The 16,712-nt window shown below is 36.3% G+C and overlaps 1 protein-coding gene across 1 annotated transcript in view; it reads right to left on the bottom strand.

Annotated features, from left to right (window-relative positions):
* ARMC2 (armadillo repeat containing 2) overlaps nucleotides 1-16,712 on the bottom strand; it is a 68,840-nt gene that overhangs the window by 22,584 nt on the left and 29,544 nt on the right. Inside the window, exons 8-12 of the mRNA XM_037392929.1 lie at nucleotides 15,434-15,609; nucleotides 14,094-14,196; nucleotides 10,879-11,099; nucleotides 5,985-6,130; nucleotides 3,617-3,716 (exon numbers count right to left, since the gene is read on the bottom strand). Of these exons, the coding sequence (XP_037248826.1) occupies nucleotides 3,617-3,716; nucleotides 5,985-6,130; nucleotides 10,879-11,099; nucleotides 14,094-14,196; nucleotides 15,434-15,609 (746 nt within the window). The remainder of the gene's footprint in view (nucleotides 1-3,616; nucleotides 3,717-5,984; nucleotides 6,131-10,878; nucleotides 11,100-14,093; nucleotides 14,197-15,433; nucleotides 15,610-16,712) is intronic.

Here is a 16,712-nt window from a genome sequence, read left to right as displayed (position 1 = left end):
AATGACAGGATTAAATATTCACTGACTTTTCAATACAAGAACCAGAACGTATCAAGTAAAGACAATAAAGGCCAAATTCAAAACAAGCAAAAGTAATTACTTGTGCAATGAGTAGTCGCTATGGCAACTCCTTGCCAATGGATGTTCAACATATTAGAAGTTTATACGGGGTAGAGGGGAGACTGTAAAATGTCATGGAAAAGAAGTCAACTGAGTTTTATTTCATACACAGAGAACCACAGCTGGCTGAGGAAGCTTCCAAACTGCAAAGAGCTAGAGGTTTGGTAAGTGTACATAGAAAGTATCATATATGGTTGGTCTGTGTTTACTGTTCTCTAGGCATCTGATTTTCATCATTGCCAAGTATGGATAGCAGGCTGGATGAACCTTTCATGTGACCCAGTGTAATTATTCTTTTCCTGAATAGGCAACTGCTGCATCCAGTGATGTTAGCTACTTAACAAATGTTTCCTAATTAAAAAAGCAGGCTGCATTAAAGTATAATGGGACTTCTCTATACAACAGGCACAAGATTTCTTCTATGCAAATTTTAGTATCACACTCTGTGCTTGTGCACTTCAGATTGAAAACAGACTCCTAACTGTACCCTGATAAAAGATTATATGGAAGTTGGCAGGGCCCCAGTTACCAAAAGGTAATGCCTGGTAATGCCTGACTTACCGACAGAAGTTACTGCCCTATTTAAGCAATCTCCCTGCCGCAAAAACGTGGTCTCCTTGTGACTTATGACGTTAACCACAGCCTGAGAAAGTCATCCTTTATATAGCTTATCTGAAGAACTTGGAGATGATAATGATATGGGAAAGAGGAACAGCATCTTGTTAAACAATTTCTGGAGATGGGCAAAAGCCTATAATGCTGACTAGAAACAGAAGCATGCAAAAATCATCCTGCAAGATAGAGGATCTACAAGAACACTTCTCACAGCTTTCATGGCATATGGCAGCCACCAAGGACTTTTTTGTTACTCCACACAAGTAAGTTCCAAAAGCAACCACGAGTGAAGTCCAACAGAACATGTACTTCAAACATGTAGAAGAGCACAGCTGAATTCCCCAGTCCTACCTTGCAGATCCAGCTTTTCCAATCTTCTGAACTCCTCTCCTTACCTAAGACTATGACACATGGATTTTAATAAGTCTTGCCAACTCAACCTCCCCACGTCTTTCTCACAGAGTTAAATTAATACTCCCATTCCTTCTGACTCTTTTACCCAAGAGAGAAAACGAGCTGAGAAAAAAAAAAGAGCTAGAACTGCAGTGTGGTGAAAAGAACAGCGACTATTTAGATGGCAGTTGTGGAATTCAGTGTGTGGAGTGGCAGCAAGCCATTAATCCTACTTCCAGTGCTCACATTTTTATTTTCACAATATTTAATGCTTTTTTTTAAAAGTCAAAGTTACAAAAACACATGAGAAAGTCTAAAAGCTCAGGGTTTTTTCCCCAGCATGTTTCTAGCTGCCATGACTGCCAGCAAAAAACCCTGATCCCACAAAATTTGCAACATGAAAATTCAGAGAACACACATACTTCCTTTCTTAACTTATCAGATCTTAGTCCGAAGGATTTTTAATGCTTTGAGTTAATACTGATTTATCTACCTCTTCACTTCTTCCCACAGCAGACAATTTTACTCACACTGCTATTACTTGTTTTCTTTTCAACACATACCAACTCACACTGTAACTCAGTAGCTGTCAGCTTTTTAAAAGAAAGATTAGCAGTGCCAACTACACTTCAGGAAAAACATATGCACTCCTCACAGCTCAAGTGTTTATTATATACTACAGAAAAAGTGGTACACTACATTATCTATGTCCCTTTTCTGCAGGGCTTCACTAAGCCGACAACTGACAGTTGCATGCTTGTTTAAAAACTGCTGTAAGAATCATTATTTTGAAGACAATGCATATATAATCATCACATAATAACTAAGCTTTTTAAAGATAAACTATTTCTTTAATAATTTGTATTTTGATAAAACAACTGACAGTTTAACACAAAAAGCAATACTAAACTTGTGAAGACAGACATACCTTAGAATCGCTTAATAAAGTAGACAAATGAGAAGTTAAATTCTGAACACTACCTGACAACAAACAATTTGAATTTATATATGAACCTACAATTCGTTATGACACAAAGCTATTATCTCAGGAGCCTAGAAAAGTTCCCCTTAAAATTACAGATGAAGATTGAGAGGAAGATGTTACTCGATTTAAACTCCTTAATCCCAGTCCCATCATTTGTTGAATTTTTAATACAGTGCTCACAAGGAAAAATAACTACAGATCTAGTAAAATATAATTTAATATTTCTCCTATTATTTACACAGCATTTACATAGTGTTTTACTGAAATGTCTTTGAAGACTATACAATGAAAGAGCAACCTGAACCTAGAAATACTCAGTTATGCCGCAGAAATATTCATCAACATTTAGGAGAATAGAAACGACTTAATCTTTATTCCTCTTCCATGTGTATTATCACAGAAAACAGGGATGCAGGTAAACAGCAACAGGAAAGGGAGAAATTATTTTTGCATTTGGCAAAGTAAAGAATAGATTGTTCAGTGCAGCTGATCTGGTTACCTTCATTAACTGCCTCTAACAATAGCGGCACGAAAGATCTCCTTTCAACCGTTCTCCAGGAATTACTAACTTTGGGACAAATTGTATAGAATAGATAAATATCCTCAAACTAGTTTAGATGCTGGAGCAGCCAAAAAAGTTCATTACTTTTAAGAGTAAACTTAATGTGACTTAATGTTCTATATTTTGAAACCTTGTTCCACCTTTGAACATCTATGCTTGACACAAAAATTATTTTCTTCTTAAATGTTACCTGAGAGAGCAATTTGCCATACATGGGACACTCCACTCCTAGCAACATAGCGATCTTTAAAACTGTGATCCTGCACCAAAGATCCAGAGCCTGGTGCTCCAGTGAAGGTAGAAAAGAACACTATGATACAGCAGGACAATACAGCAACACCTGACCTCTGCAGTTCTAATTAAGCTGGTAGCAAATATACTCCTATAATTTTACTTTGTAATACAAGGCATTTTGACAAACTCTAAACATCTGTTGCTAGGTGAATGTCCCAAATGCGGTATTCCAGGCATACTGTTTTCTCTGGTAGAGCAGCAAGAGATTCGGATACCTCATACAGTTATCAAGGAACAAATTTTCCTCTGCTTTCCAATTGCTTAACTCTGGAAAACTCACACTTCTTTTGCAGGGGAGAAAGGTAGGAGAAATCCCAACAATTTCCTACTATCAAATAGTCAAATGAACTATTTGCTTTTAAAAGTATTTTTTTAAAACTTAGAAAAAATAATTACGTACTCAAAGGACCGTTTCTACACATGCAAAGGGTAGACAAGTTAATCAACTATCTGTCCACTGTATTGCTTTGAATTTTTAATCTAAATGATTTCATTTGAATTATTTACTACTTAGAAATGCTGTCAACCATTTAAAATTTTTATTTGCTAAATGCATAAAAGTAGGTCACTGAAAACAAGCTTATAACAATAATACACAGGCACATCAGAGGATTAATATATAAAAATGAAGAGATGAAAAAACTGACCTGCTGCTTCTGGTGTTTGTTTAGTAGGGCTAAAAATAAGATGTAACATCTGGAGCAGTCTGCTAAAGCTGCACAGAAGTCATTGTAGGAAGAAAGTTTGCTACGAAGGTACAAAAACAAAACACAAATGAATGAAATCATATTTTTCCACGAAAGACTTTTAAAAAAAATCACTCTGCTTTTGACTCTCAGAGCTGCATTTTCAAACGAAATGAATGCCAATACTCTGAGTCCTGGTAAAGGCATAAGCAGTTACATAAGAGCACAACAGAAGCCTAGCTATCCTTGCCACAGTAAATTACAGGAAGAAGCAAACATAAGGAGCTCCCTAACCTGCTTGCCATATGGGCACAATATGCTAACACTAGCACTTCTTAGTGTTAAATGGGACAACTGTAATTTCAAGATGACATGGGGAGTCAGACAGGAGAGGAAATAAAGGGTCCCTTCCTAACGCACGTCTAGTAGAGCAGCACTAACACTAACCAGCAACAGCACTAACAGTACATATCTCACCAACAAACAGAGAGAATGAACCTTCTTGCAGTTGTGATTTTATCCCTGCATATTCCCTAACATCTGCTTCAGTCCTACAGTGCCCACCTTGAGCATTACAAAAACAGAGAATTGGACATATGGACCATACATTTGGTCATACCAGAAATACTGCAATAACAGAACAAACTATGATATGCTCTTAATTCCCATGTAGTCACCAGCAAATATCTGTGTTGATGTTCAATTGCAACCAGCTACAGTAAGATTTACAGACTAAGAGAAATTAATAATCTGAATAGATTGAACATACTCTCTACAAAGAAGCTGCCTAAAGTTACCGACTTTGAGAAAAGAATAATCATTCTGTAGTACTAGAAGACAAAAGAAAACTCAAATCTGTGCTCTGTACTGCATAGCATGATTTTTTGGGGGGGTGACTGTAACTTCCAGGAAGCTAGTTAAATTGATTTTATGGCTAATTTGTATTCCCCAGAGGATGCAGTTCACTAAACTTAAGAAAAAAACCTGAAGCAGTAGCAAACTTTAAATAAGACAAATTACTTTTGCTCCATATTGAATTCTAGATCAAGTAAATGTCCTTGTCAGAATAACAGTGTAAGCATTGATTACATTTAATTACAAACCCATTAGCCCACTTTTCACGGTATTTTCCAAGTAAAAGAAATGTTCTCTCCTCAGAAGAAGTAAATATGCTCAAAGTGCTGTAATCATTGCTCAAACACAACTCATGTTTAGGAACAATATTAGAAAGACATATGCGGACAGGGTGGCATGGAACTGAGGAAGCTCAAATGCTTTACAGGTAACACAAGCAGCAAAGGGCCAGATTGGCCTGTTTTTGGCTGTGGAGAGGAAAGAATGACAGTCCCTCAGGTAGCTGCTCTTCAAAGCACAACCCCATCTCATCTAGAAAGGAGAACGTGATGGGTAATTTGGAGGGGCTGAACAGGAAGCGCAGTCCATAGCAGAATCTCAATGAACGTGGAGCCACAGGCAACATGCCCCAATACAACAGCAAAGCAGCAGTGGCAAATATTTCATCCATAATAGCATTCATAAATTCTGCTTATAACCAACTCCTTAAATTACCAGAAGTTGATTTCACAACTTCTTAAAAATCCTTGAACTGTTTGCAAGTCCACTTAGCACTGGATACTGCAAGCTGGTGCTTGGTAACTGAGAGATTTTTGACTGAGAAACTACTGAGACTGCCAAAAAGATCTTTCGGGGTGATTCACACATACTGATCTCCCTCTAAAAAATACATCTTGGGAAGCAGCCACTGAGCTGCTCATAAAACTCAGATTCTTTCAGCACTTCCATCTGCACACTCAAGCCATGATCCCACAGATTAATCTCCTCAAACACTCTGTGACAGCTCAAAACAATGAACACTGGTCATATTTTCTCTCTTTTGTATTTTATTTCACAATACACAGTCCCCAATATAACTTAGGCTTGTGTAATTTCTCTCATTCATTTCTTAAAAACATGGTCTAAAACAGGATTAATAAATACTTAATAATTTATGCAGCTTTAAAATACAAGAGATGGTACTTAAAAAACCTCAATCAGAATCTGTGGGATCAAACAATGATACAATCCAACAAAATATTTTTCACAGAGACAATGAATCCAAGTTTGTATGGGTACAATTAAACAATTTATCAGTATGAATAAAGACACAATTATCATACAAAATCATTAAAAACTACACAGAGCTTTTAAAAAAACACAATTCAATGTAAATCTTCCAATTTCAGTGCTTGATCCTGCCCTCTCTGAGGTCACTTGAAGCAGTAACACTGACCTGACTGCACACAGAAACAGCACCATGTTCGATACATACCTGAATATCCTGACAATATAGGTGCATACATCCTTATCATCCATACGCTGCTCTAGCGCCACGCAGAGCTCTGAGACCGCACCGCTGTGCATCAGCAGGCGTCTTGCTGGAGGTAAGTCAGCCAAGTTTCGCAATGTAGCTGTCAGCTGCATATAGAATATTCAAAGACTTATTAATCACATTTACAGCAGAACCCACCCTGTTTTGAAAATTTAATAAAGCTCAGATCACATTTATAATGTCTGTGACAGTCTGAATGCCCTGTTAATGTTCTGCGAGTATCTATCAACCAATAAATTATAACAGGAAATGTCTAAGTAACAGAACTGTATATACTGAAATAACTGTTTGAAAATGAAAGATTAATAGTGGTCTTTGCCTGCACGTAAGCACCTCCTTTGAGGGAAACATGGTCTTTTGTATGTTTTAAGATCTTGTACACATGTATACAATCATACACCAAATGGAAATTAGGTGAAATGATGTGGATAAAGTGATTTTTTGCATATTGTCTGATTTTGCAGATTTAAGTCTTACAAATTAATACTGGTACATAATACATATTTTGACAATAACTACAAGTTGCAAACAAAGATGAAATAATTTAAAAAAACAAAAATATTTTTGTTGAAAAATATTGAAGTTAATGAAGAGCAAGAGAACTCCACTATTCAAACAGTATAAAAATGGAAAACTTAAGTCCTCAAGTTTATTTTGGAGAAACTAAAGTATGTTCAGAAGATACTGTTCTATTTCAAGGAGTTTTAAGCATGAAATATCTATCACTTGTAGATACGCAAAATTAATCAACTATCTCATATCTGAAATGTTCTGGTTCTCTTCCAAGGTAAAAGTATTCAAGTGTCAAGGTCAGGCAGGCAATGACATTTAAGTTAACTGTTGATCTAAACCAGAACTTACTATAAAATTAATGCAAAGTCATTTAATCCTATGCCAATATGGGAATTCTTCAAATTTTCCTTATTCTAAGAGTAGGGTATTTAAGTTCAATTTGGTTTTAAATGTAGTGTGACAAGGCATAAAGAATATCGGTTCAAGTTGCTTGTAATCACAAAAAGCTCTAGAAATTAAGTATTTTATCACTAATTGGACTGCTTGTCCAGTGATATGTAATTGCTAATTTTAAAGGAAAAATCTGACAAAGAGCAGGGTAAGTTGTTGTGTTTGAGGAGCTTTTGCTCATAGGATTCTATAAACTACTCTGTCCATCCTCCAGCAGCTTTCAAATTTGCTGTCCTATTTTGACAAATTTGACAAAAGTGTACGTCTTCAGTTACCACACGATGTTCTGTAATGGAACAATAGGAGAGGGAACAATATGTTAAAATGGAGAAGCAAGGTACAGAGGGGAAAAAGTTATTTGATAATGTGAATGTGATCTATGAATGGATTTAAATTCAGCACTAAATATGAAATCTACACTATGTTCAGAATAAACAGAAAGTGAACCTGTGGATGCCATTTGCTTCATATTGCTCATATTTCAAGACGACAGCTGGAGGTTTTTGTTATTTTAAGTAAACAACTCCAAAAAATACATTCCTAGGTCTGTATTCTGTCACAAGTCACAATGCTTCAAAAATCAACACAATACTGGAGAAATATGTTAAAATAAAAATATTCTGATCAATTACTTTGCTATTTAAAAGTTCTGGTGGAAAAATTCCTGCCAAATGGAATAGACACAGAAGACTCCATTCAGCACTCCCATACAAGATGTTCACAGTCAGTCTAGGATGATGTCCTGGTTTCGGCTGGAATAGTTAATTTCTTCTCAGTAGCTGGTACAATGCTGTGTTTTGGATTTAGTATTTGTTGAGCTCTAGCTAAACTTCACAATGAAGGAAAGGATGGACAAACCACATATTAAAAGTGTTGTTGAAACCCAAACCAGGGCTTTCACTGCAGCAAAAAGACTTAGGTATTAGATGATGAAAAAAGTAAAAATCTTTATCGATAGATAATGGTGCAGAGGTCCTCAAAAAGAGAGTAAAATTTTTCACTGCTTGAGACAGATGTTCAAAATCCTCCCAGCAGTAAATGCTATTAATTGTGTGAGACATCCTCACACAAAGACAGGCTGGAAAGGAAAAGCAATGTAAAATAACGTATACACTTAAGTGTGCAAGACAATGAAACTCAGAAGTTCACAGAAGTATATATCCAGAAAAGAACAGTTAGTACACAAGTGAAATTTGAAGAATACAAATTAAAAGATAAAAGAAGCTAGCCAGACAGCAGATGAATTCAAGAGATATTCCGATTGCTTCAAGCAGACACCATGATTCAGGGAGAAATGCATAACTATTGGCGCTAGCAGTCCCCACCAGCCCTACTCCTTATGTTGCCATGTGAAAGATCAAATTCACCCAAACAGAAAATTTTACAGCAGACAAATGCTATTTTAAAAGAAGATGACATTTAAGTGCTTTTCAATTAAGTAACATTGAGTACTTGTTAAATCTTTACAGGGACACTTCAAAAGCCTTGGCTTTTGAGTAAGCATTACCATATTTCATATAATCAGACTATTAGGGGAAGCAACATAAAATGAGTCAAAGATGTCCTCTGTTTAATGTCCTCTATTAAGAAAAAAAAAATTACAAACATTTTTATGCTTGTATTGTGGGATTTCTGCATAAAATCCATTGTGTAACAACGAATAAAGCAGAGAGAGACTTTATTCCCACAAAAAGGATCTGGCAAGATTATGTATAACACTGCCATCTGGTGATTGCGCAATTATATGGTTAAATAGGAAGAGCTGGTCTCAGTTAACTGAAATACTTCAGTTATCAGGACTAAGAGATGGCAGAGCTTCCCTCAGAGACCACTGTGACCATTTACAGTGTTTTTCTCCTCCAATATAATTTGTTCTCTATTCCTGATGACTTGTATTTATTCATTTTTTCTGTATGTCACTGGACATTTGATTTTTGCTGCAAGTTAAAGTATGCCACAAAAAATTCCTTTAATCTGAAGAACATGGATCACAGAAGAAACTTTCTTTGATGCTATGTCCCTGAAAACAGAAATATTCCTGTGTCTACGATGATCACATGGAAGAAATGGTGCACATTGACGTACTTTTGTTGAATAAACTGATACAAGAAAGTTGCACAGGAATTCCATAGCAACAGGAATTATTACTTTTCTCAAGAAGAAGAAAAATTAAGTCTGTACTACCATAGAAAAGAATACAAACAAGTGAAACAGCAACCTCAGTAAGAGACAGTTGTCAGTGTTGGTATTTCCACAAAATACTCGAGGCCTTCTTAGAAAACAGCCAGTCTATTCAAACTGTACAAAATAGTTCTCCTATACTTCCAACCACAGTGAAAACAGCAGAGATAACGACCAAAATAAAGTGTAAAACGTAACTTTTTCCTTTCACACATTTGCAAACTAGACGCTTGAGGTAAAGAAAATAAATGTATTCACATACAAATAATGGAAGAAAAAACATTTCTGCCAAGTTGTGAAGAAGTTTAGACAGCCAGTCAAACAGCTGAGAACAATCTGATTCATTAGTTTTATTACTTAGACATCATTTGTTATTTTTAAATGCCCTAACTGGCAAAAATTCTTTTTATATCTATTTAACATACGTTTCCATCTCTTTCTACTCAACAGGATTCCCATTACATGTAATACATGACTAATGCCAACAGCATCCAGCAAATGTCAGTAATATGCTTTGCTTTTAACCATCCCCTTCCTGCTCTCAAAAGGATATTTTAAAACTATACAGACATGAAAAGAAATATACAGGACATGTATCTCTTATTTAGCTTTTAAAATGCCTACTTACAACATAAACGTCCACTCACTGAAATGCTGCACAGCTTCCATACATGAAGCATCATACTCTTACTTCATCTAAGCTTACTTTTCTTATAGTTCAGGTGTTTCAAGTCACTGCCTATCACCTTGCAAATTACTGAAAACAGAATCTGTTCTGGACTCCCAGTCCCCCCTCCATACTTTTCAAGAGGGGATTTCTAACTAAACTGATAGCCTAAGGCAGCACTGCAGTAGTATCAGGATTTACAAAGTCTAACCAGCAGCATTCAAGGAAAATATGGTCATTAAAATCTTGGTTACATGCAGACCAGGAAAAAGGCTTGAAAATCCCATATACAATTCTTGTATAACACAAAACAGCAGAGATTACTTTAGAATTGTTTTGGAGTATTCACAGCACCACAAGAAAGCTAACACTCCCAATTCTAAAGATAGAAGTGTATAAAAGAGAATTTTGTGATTCATATAGGAACTTAATGACAGGACCAGATAGGAAAGAAAATAGGAACACGGCAAGTACAAAATATCCAGTTTCATCATATATTCTCCCAGTCCTTAGCAATTTGCCACTTGGGACTTCCTTAGCCAAATATAAGTATTAAGTCAGATCATTTCATTCAGTGCTTCGTAGCACCTACCAATCCACTTGTGTCAGTATCAAGATCATACAAGCTGTTCTGGAGAGACAAACCTTATAGCTCCACTAAAATAAACCAACAAAAATCAGTTAATAGTAATGTGATGATGTAAGTTATTTGTTCTTCATAACTTCAAGTAGTATGAAACCCCTTGCTTGTAAGCTAGTAAAGAATTAAAGAGATCTGGCATAACTAGTAGAGAAACTTAGTGTAAATACGACTTCAGAAAGTTGTCCAATATATTTTCTTATGACCTACCTAAATGACCTAAAATTTAGGTCCTGAACAACTTAATGTAAACTTCTTAAAAATAAGTCTATTCAAATATAGGTAAAACCTCTGTCATTGGAACACAGGGTTAGCTTATCTCCTCTAATTAAATTAATTTGTTCTTGAAGTGTGTACTTTTAGACATAAATGTAAATGCTAACCTGGACTAATAGGTGGCCCAAGTTGAAGAAATATGTGTCATTTTCTTTTATATTATTAATGTGCTTCATTATTTGCAGCAACATTTCAACAGCTCCTTTGTTGACCATTTCATTAAGTAGTACTGCATTTCCAGACATGAATTTTATAGCTCCCATGCAATACAGGAGAGCTTCATTATTTTTTAGTAGATCTTCAGTTCTCAGGACCTCCAACAAGCAATCTAAAAGGAAAATCATTATTCAGTAAGCCCAATATCAACATTTATATTTGATACAGTCCAGTCATTGAAGAGAGTAACAACTGAGGGGAAAAACCTCAGATCGAGCTCTTACATTTCTAATAAGTAGGCTAGAAAAATCGGGTATTGTATTGAAACCAAGAAACAATTATCGATGAATAAGTGAATGGGCCTCACTTTTCTTGTCCAAGGCTTCAAGAACCAGCACCAGTTGTAAACACATAGCAGTAATCATTGAAATCCTCAGTCACAATTTGCAAAAGTGATTGTGTGTGCCTGGAATTTTGTGTGCTAAACTTGAGACATTCTGAAGAGGGTTATTTGCACTGCTTCCTTAAAAATCAAATGTCTTAAACCAGCTCAAATGGAGCACTAAAAAGCACAGGTGCCGAATTCAGATCTCATATTTGAAGTCTGTTAGTAGCCTTTTCAGATTTACTTTTTATGTAGGTAAAGTTCCTGTAAAAGTTTTGCTTTATGTTACCACTGTCAGATATCTGAAATGTTAAAATTAACAGTTGTTAGTGCAACCACAGTGTATCTTTCACAGTCAAATTAAGACATTCTGAATTTGGTGGGTGTTAACTTAAATCACTAATCCTAACCAATTTTACACTTGTCAATTTCTAGTAACTGATTGAAACCAGTATTTACTTCTGCTCCCCGTGTTCCATCCAATTAAATAAAAACATTTTCCCGTCCCTTGTACTGGGCACTGGTGAGGCTGCACCTCGAATCCTGTGTTCGGTTTTGGGCCCCTCGCTGCAAGAGGGACATGGAGGTGCTGGAGCGTGTCCAGAGACGGGCAACAGGGCTGGGGAAGGGTCTAGAGAGAAAGTCTTATGAGGAGCAGCTGAGGGAACTGGGGTTGTTTAGCCGGGAGAAAAGGAGGCTCAGGGGGATCTTACTGCCCTCTACAACTGCCTGAGAGGAGGCTGTAGTGAGCTGGGTGTTGGTCTCTTCTCCCAGAGCACTAGCAACAGGGTAAGTTTAAATGGCCTGAAGTTATACCAGGGGAGGTTTAGATTGGATATTAGGAAAAATTTCTTCACTGAAAGGGTGGTCAAGCATTGGAGCAGGCTGCCCAGGGAGGTGGTGGAATCACCATCCCTGGAGGTGTTTAAAAAATGCATAGACGTGGTGCTTGGTGATATGGTTTAGTGACTTGGCAGTCCTGGGTTAACGGTTAGACTTGATGATCCCAAAGGTCTTTTTCCAACCTAAATGATTCTATAATTCTATATGGGTGTATATGGATGAAGTATACACACTTTAGACTCTTGCTCAAACTCTCACCCTCACAAACTGTCTAGCAGTCACCTAAACCAGTTGGGTTGTGGCAATGTGAGAAATGAGTTTCAGGTCCTTGCTCTGCTCAGTATCAAACAGAGTCTCGAACACTAGCTGTCTATTTTGGGATGAACAGTTAGTTTATTTCTTTTACTGGAGCTGCTCCACTGCACATAAATAGTTCACAGGTCCAGAGGAAGAAAAAGAAATGGAATATATAACCCAGTGACTGCAACAAGAATCTGGGTGATTATATTGATAACCTATGTCCATGTCACCCAGCCTGGATAAGGTGGGTCCAAAACATAAGAATGAATAAACAAACAAACAAACAAATCCCTACCAAAAATGTTCTTTCCTTCACTAGTTTTTAAAAATACAGGGAAAGAAAAGCAAGTGAAAGAGAAGCGAGTGACGATGGAAATGAGAGCAAAAACCCCAATACTTACACAGACATAGCCACTCAACTTGTCCAGATTTTTCTATGATGCTAATTTCTACAAAGTTTTAGTTTTCAGTGTCTGAAGTCAATTGAGCAATCTGAGATACTGTCTTTTTTTTTGAGTCCTTTCCTGTTGATCATACTATTGGAAAGGCTTATCTGGTCTTTATTTCTGACAACACTCACATACTAAACTTTAAGACCGTGAAAACTCTCATCTATTTAAGCAGATATACACATATGCTTTAAATTATGCATACGCAATAAATGCTTGCAAGGTCAAGGCCTACATTAATAAAACACAATGAAGTGTTAACGAAAGGAATGACCATCAATCTATACTGAGTATCATTCACACGCTGTCATTTTCTTCATATTTCTCATACTTTCAAGGTGTGTATAGATGGCACAAATACAGTTACAATCACAAAAGAGATCTTAGAGCCGTTGCTGACAATTCTCCAAAACCATCGGCTCAATATGCAGCAGCAGCTAAAAAAGCCAATGATTGTTCTCAATATCCTTCCTGACAATGGCCAACAACACAGACAGCATTATTTCACTTCTATGAAATCTGGTGCAGACACATCTTGACTTCTGTAGTCAGTTTTGTTCTGTACATCTCAAGAAGGATCTGGAGCCAGAGAAGGTACAGAGAAGAGCTACTAAAACAACTGAGAGAATGACACAATACCCTTTCAAAGAGATGCTTCAGTCTGAAGAGAAGACAGAGATACGTGAGATGACTGCGGTTTAAAAAATCATTAAAGTAGAGGGTAAGCTGACTAGAAACTCTTACAAATCCTGCAAAACTACAAGCAGAAGCATAATGAAAAGTAGATAGGTGTAAAAGAGCAGACAGAGAACTTCTGGAACTTGTTGCTCTATGAGACTGTAAAGGCAGACAGAATCAGAAAGTTCAAAAAGAAATTCGGCAAATTAATGAACAAAAGATCTATAAACCAAGACCAAAAAGGATTAGGCAGGGATGCACCATCTAATGTCCCTAATGGAATGTAACAATTCTGGATGCTGGGGTAGTACAGGGGAAATGGATCACAAAAAACATGTAGGCTATCATGCCCTCCCTAAACAGCATTCCCTATCACTACAGAATACCGGGCTAGATGGACCTAGGCAATTTTTAGTGCATGACTAAGTTAACTCAGAATGTTTCTTGAAAGATGATCAATCTAACTACGGAATTTCAACATCTAATATATACACAAGAATAGAATACATACCCAATAATTTATCACTTTGAATGAGGTAATCGTTTTTTTCATTCTTGCAAATTTTAAATGCAAGCTTGCAAACACTGAGAAGATTATTCCTATCCACTTTCATCTGCAAAGTAAAAGACATAAAAATCACAACTAAAATCTACATACAAAAATGCACCATAACACTTTACAAGTACAGACACCATGGCAAACTACTAAATTCCAGCTGAAACCCTCACAGTACACTGAGCCAACCAAAAAAGTTTGTAGAATTAATGGATTCTGTAACTAGCTACTTGAAGCTCTATTTAGCAAACTGTGCTGACTGACTTCAAAACGACAGATGATGTATAAACTTATTATGTATTTTCTGAATGTAGCATATCAGTAACTTGCACTTTTTTTATCTAATTCTCTCTTACAAAGAAATTCTGCACAGGATTCGCTGGTTTGGCATCTATGGCCATACCACAAAGAACTCCAGTACCACAGTACATGTCATAATGAAAATTATTCTCAAATATCAGAAAACAACATCTTATGGTGGTCACTGAGAGATCATGAAAAGGAAGTAAAAGTATTAAAAATACAGTAAGAAATCTCTTCCTTTCCTCTGCATTTCAAGGGCAATTTCTTCTCTTGTTCATGATTTTTAAAAGATTCCACAGAAAAATGTCTGTAACAAACTTTTTTTTAATAAGCACCACTTCACATCTATGTAGTATCTGAACATATGATTATATCTTCTGATCACAATAACATACACTACTTTAAAGAAGAATTCTCTCTCCCAATGCACACACACAAATTACTGTCTACAACACAATGCTAGCTGGTATTTCACCAGTCCATACATAAGAAGCTGAACAAATAGGTTCAAATGCACCAACTTAATGGAGAATTTTAACCAGAAATACTAGAGAAAGAGATCTTTCAAAAAAAACCTGTTTTGGCATTTTCAGATACAGCTGTTTAAAAAGGTCAATATGTTATTCAGAAACTAAGCTTCATTTTGATGTGTAATGTTTAAAATTATTGTTTTGTTTAAATCCTTGCATATGCATCCCAGTTCAGGACACTGTCTCTCTTCCATGCCTAAGCAGTATTCCTGCCACCATATATCATCTACCCTATTTTGTGCCCCTCCTTCCTCTCCCAGACTTAATATCTCTGTAGAAAATAGGTTCCAACAAGTGCTGATCTGGATGAATGGGAGAATAATAACTGCATGGTACAAAACTGGGCTTAGGAAAGGGTTAGTTTAGACACAATATACAAGTATGAAATGAAAAATTAAATGCAAGTTGTAATTCACAATTTTGAGCTTCACATTCTACCAAACAGCATTTTAAAACACTTACAGCCAGAATAATCTTTGCCAGCTTCAGGCAAAGTGGATCTGAATCAATGTCTACAAGTTTATATAATGTCTTCAGAAGCACACTTCTTCTTTTAAATCTTTTTCCAAGCATATTTCCTTCATTCAAGGCTTGATAGAGCTTGGTGCAAGCCAGACAAAGTTTTTCTACATTGTCTTCTACTTCAAGGAGGTGGAGAAGGAGGGAAAAAAAATAATTAGTAGTGCCACCTTTTCCAGAACACCTCAATAGGCAAAGATACAGGAGAACAAAAGAAAGAACAGCTTGCACAACAAAAATTAAGGCACCCAATAAATCTCTTAAAAAGGTAACGCGATCCTCAGAAACAGTTTCATTCTACTCCTTCAAAAAGAAGAGACTCAAGCCAAGAAATCACAGAGCCAAAATAACACCTGGAGAAAAAAAAAAAAGCTGAAATGAAACTCCCCTTAATGCTTTAATAATCAGATTGACCAAATGTCTACCAGGAAACTGTGAATCTGAATATATTCTTTAAAGAATTCCACCAAACATTACATGAAAAGACAGACAGTTAAGGAATATTTTTCTTCCCATATGCATAACCCAATATATCAAACCTTGCTGGGATTAAGAACAAGTGAATATTTGAGTCGACTGTTGGCCTATTGACAAAAAAGCCATCTACCTCCTAACCTGAGTCCCTCAAACACTATTTTAAAAATACGAAAATAAAACCTGCAGCAAATTATTACAAAATCTTCATTTCAACACAATGAAATCATGTACATTTACTTTAGAGGGAAAGGGAAAAGTGTTGATTATTTTAAAAATTCAGGCATTAGGGGTTTGAGTTTTTTCTTTTCTTACATTTGCTTTTGTCTATAAGGTGACATTGATAAAAGCACCATATAAATCCATCAAAACTGCCTGTATAAACTCTGCATTTACTCAAAATGTACTTCACAGCTGGAACAGTCACATTCAAGTAGGCAAAGCACTTGTGATGAAATAGGACAGGAAGTGATGACAAAAAACCATTATGTCTAAGGCCCCAAACCTCTAGGCGAATTCAAGGACCCAAGTCTCATGCTGAGCAGCACCTGGAATCTCTCAATTTGCAATCATCATACTCAAGAAACAGTAATGACTATTACATTCCTACTCCAATCATGACAGAAAATTTAACAAAATTTAGCATGATTCTAAATCCTCTGCTCCAGTAAGCAGTGAAACAGGAGTGGCAAGAAACCGACATTGAAAGGTCTCCATTCCATTTCATCAAAATTAATAAGAACAACAA

The sequence above is a fragment of the Falco rusticolus genome, chromosome 6 (genome assembly GCF_015220075.1).
Source record: "Falco rusticolus isolate bFalRus1 chromosome 6, bFalRus1.pri, whole genome shotgun sequence".
NCBI classification, from domain to species: domain Eukaryota; kingdom Metazoa; phylum Chordata; class Aves; order Falconiformes; family Falconidae; genus Falco; species Falco rusticolus.
This window is presented reverse-complemented; position numbering and strand designations above follow the sequence as displayed.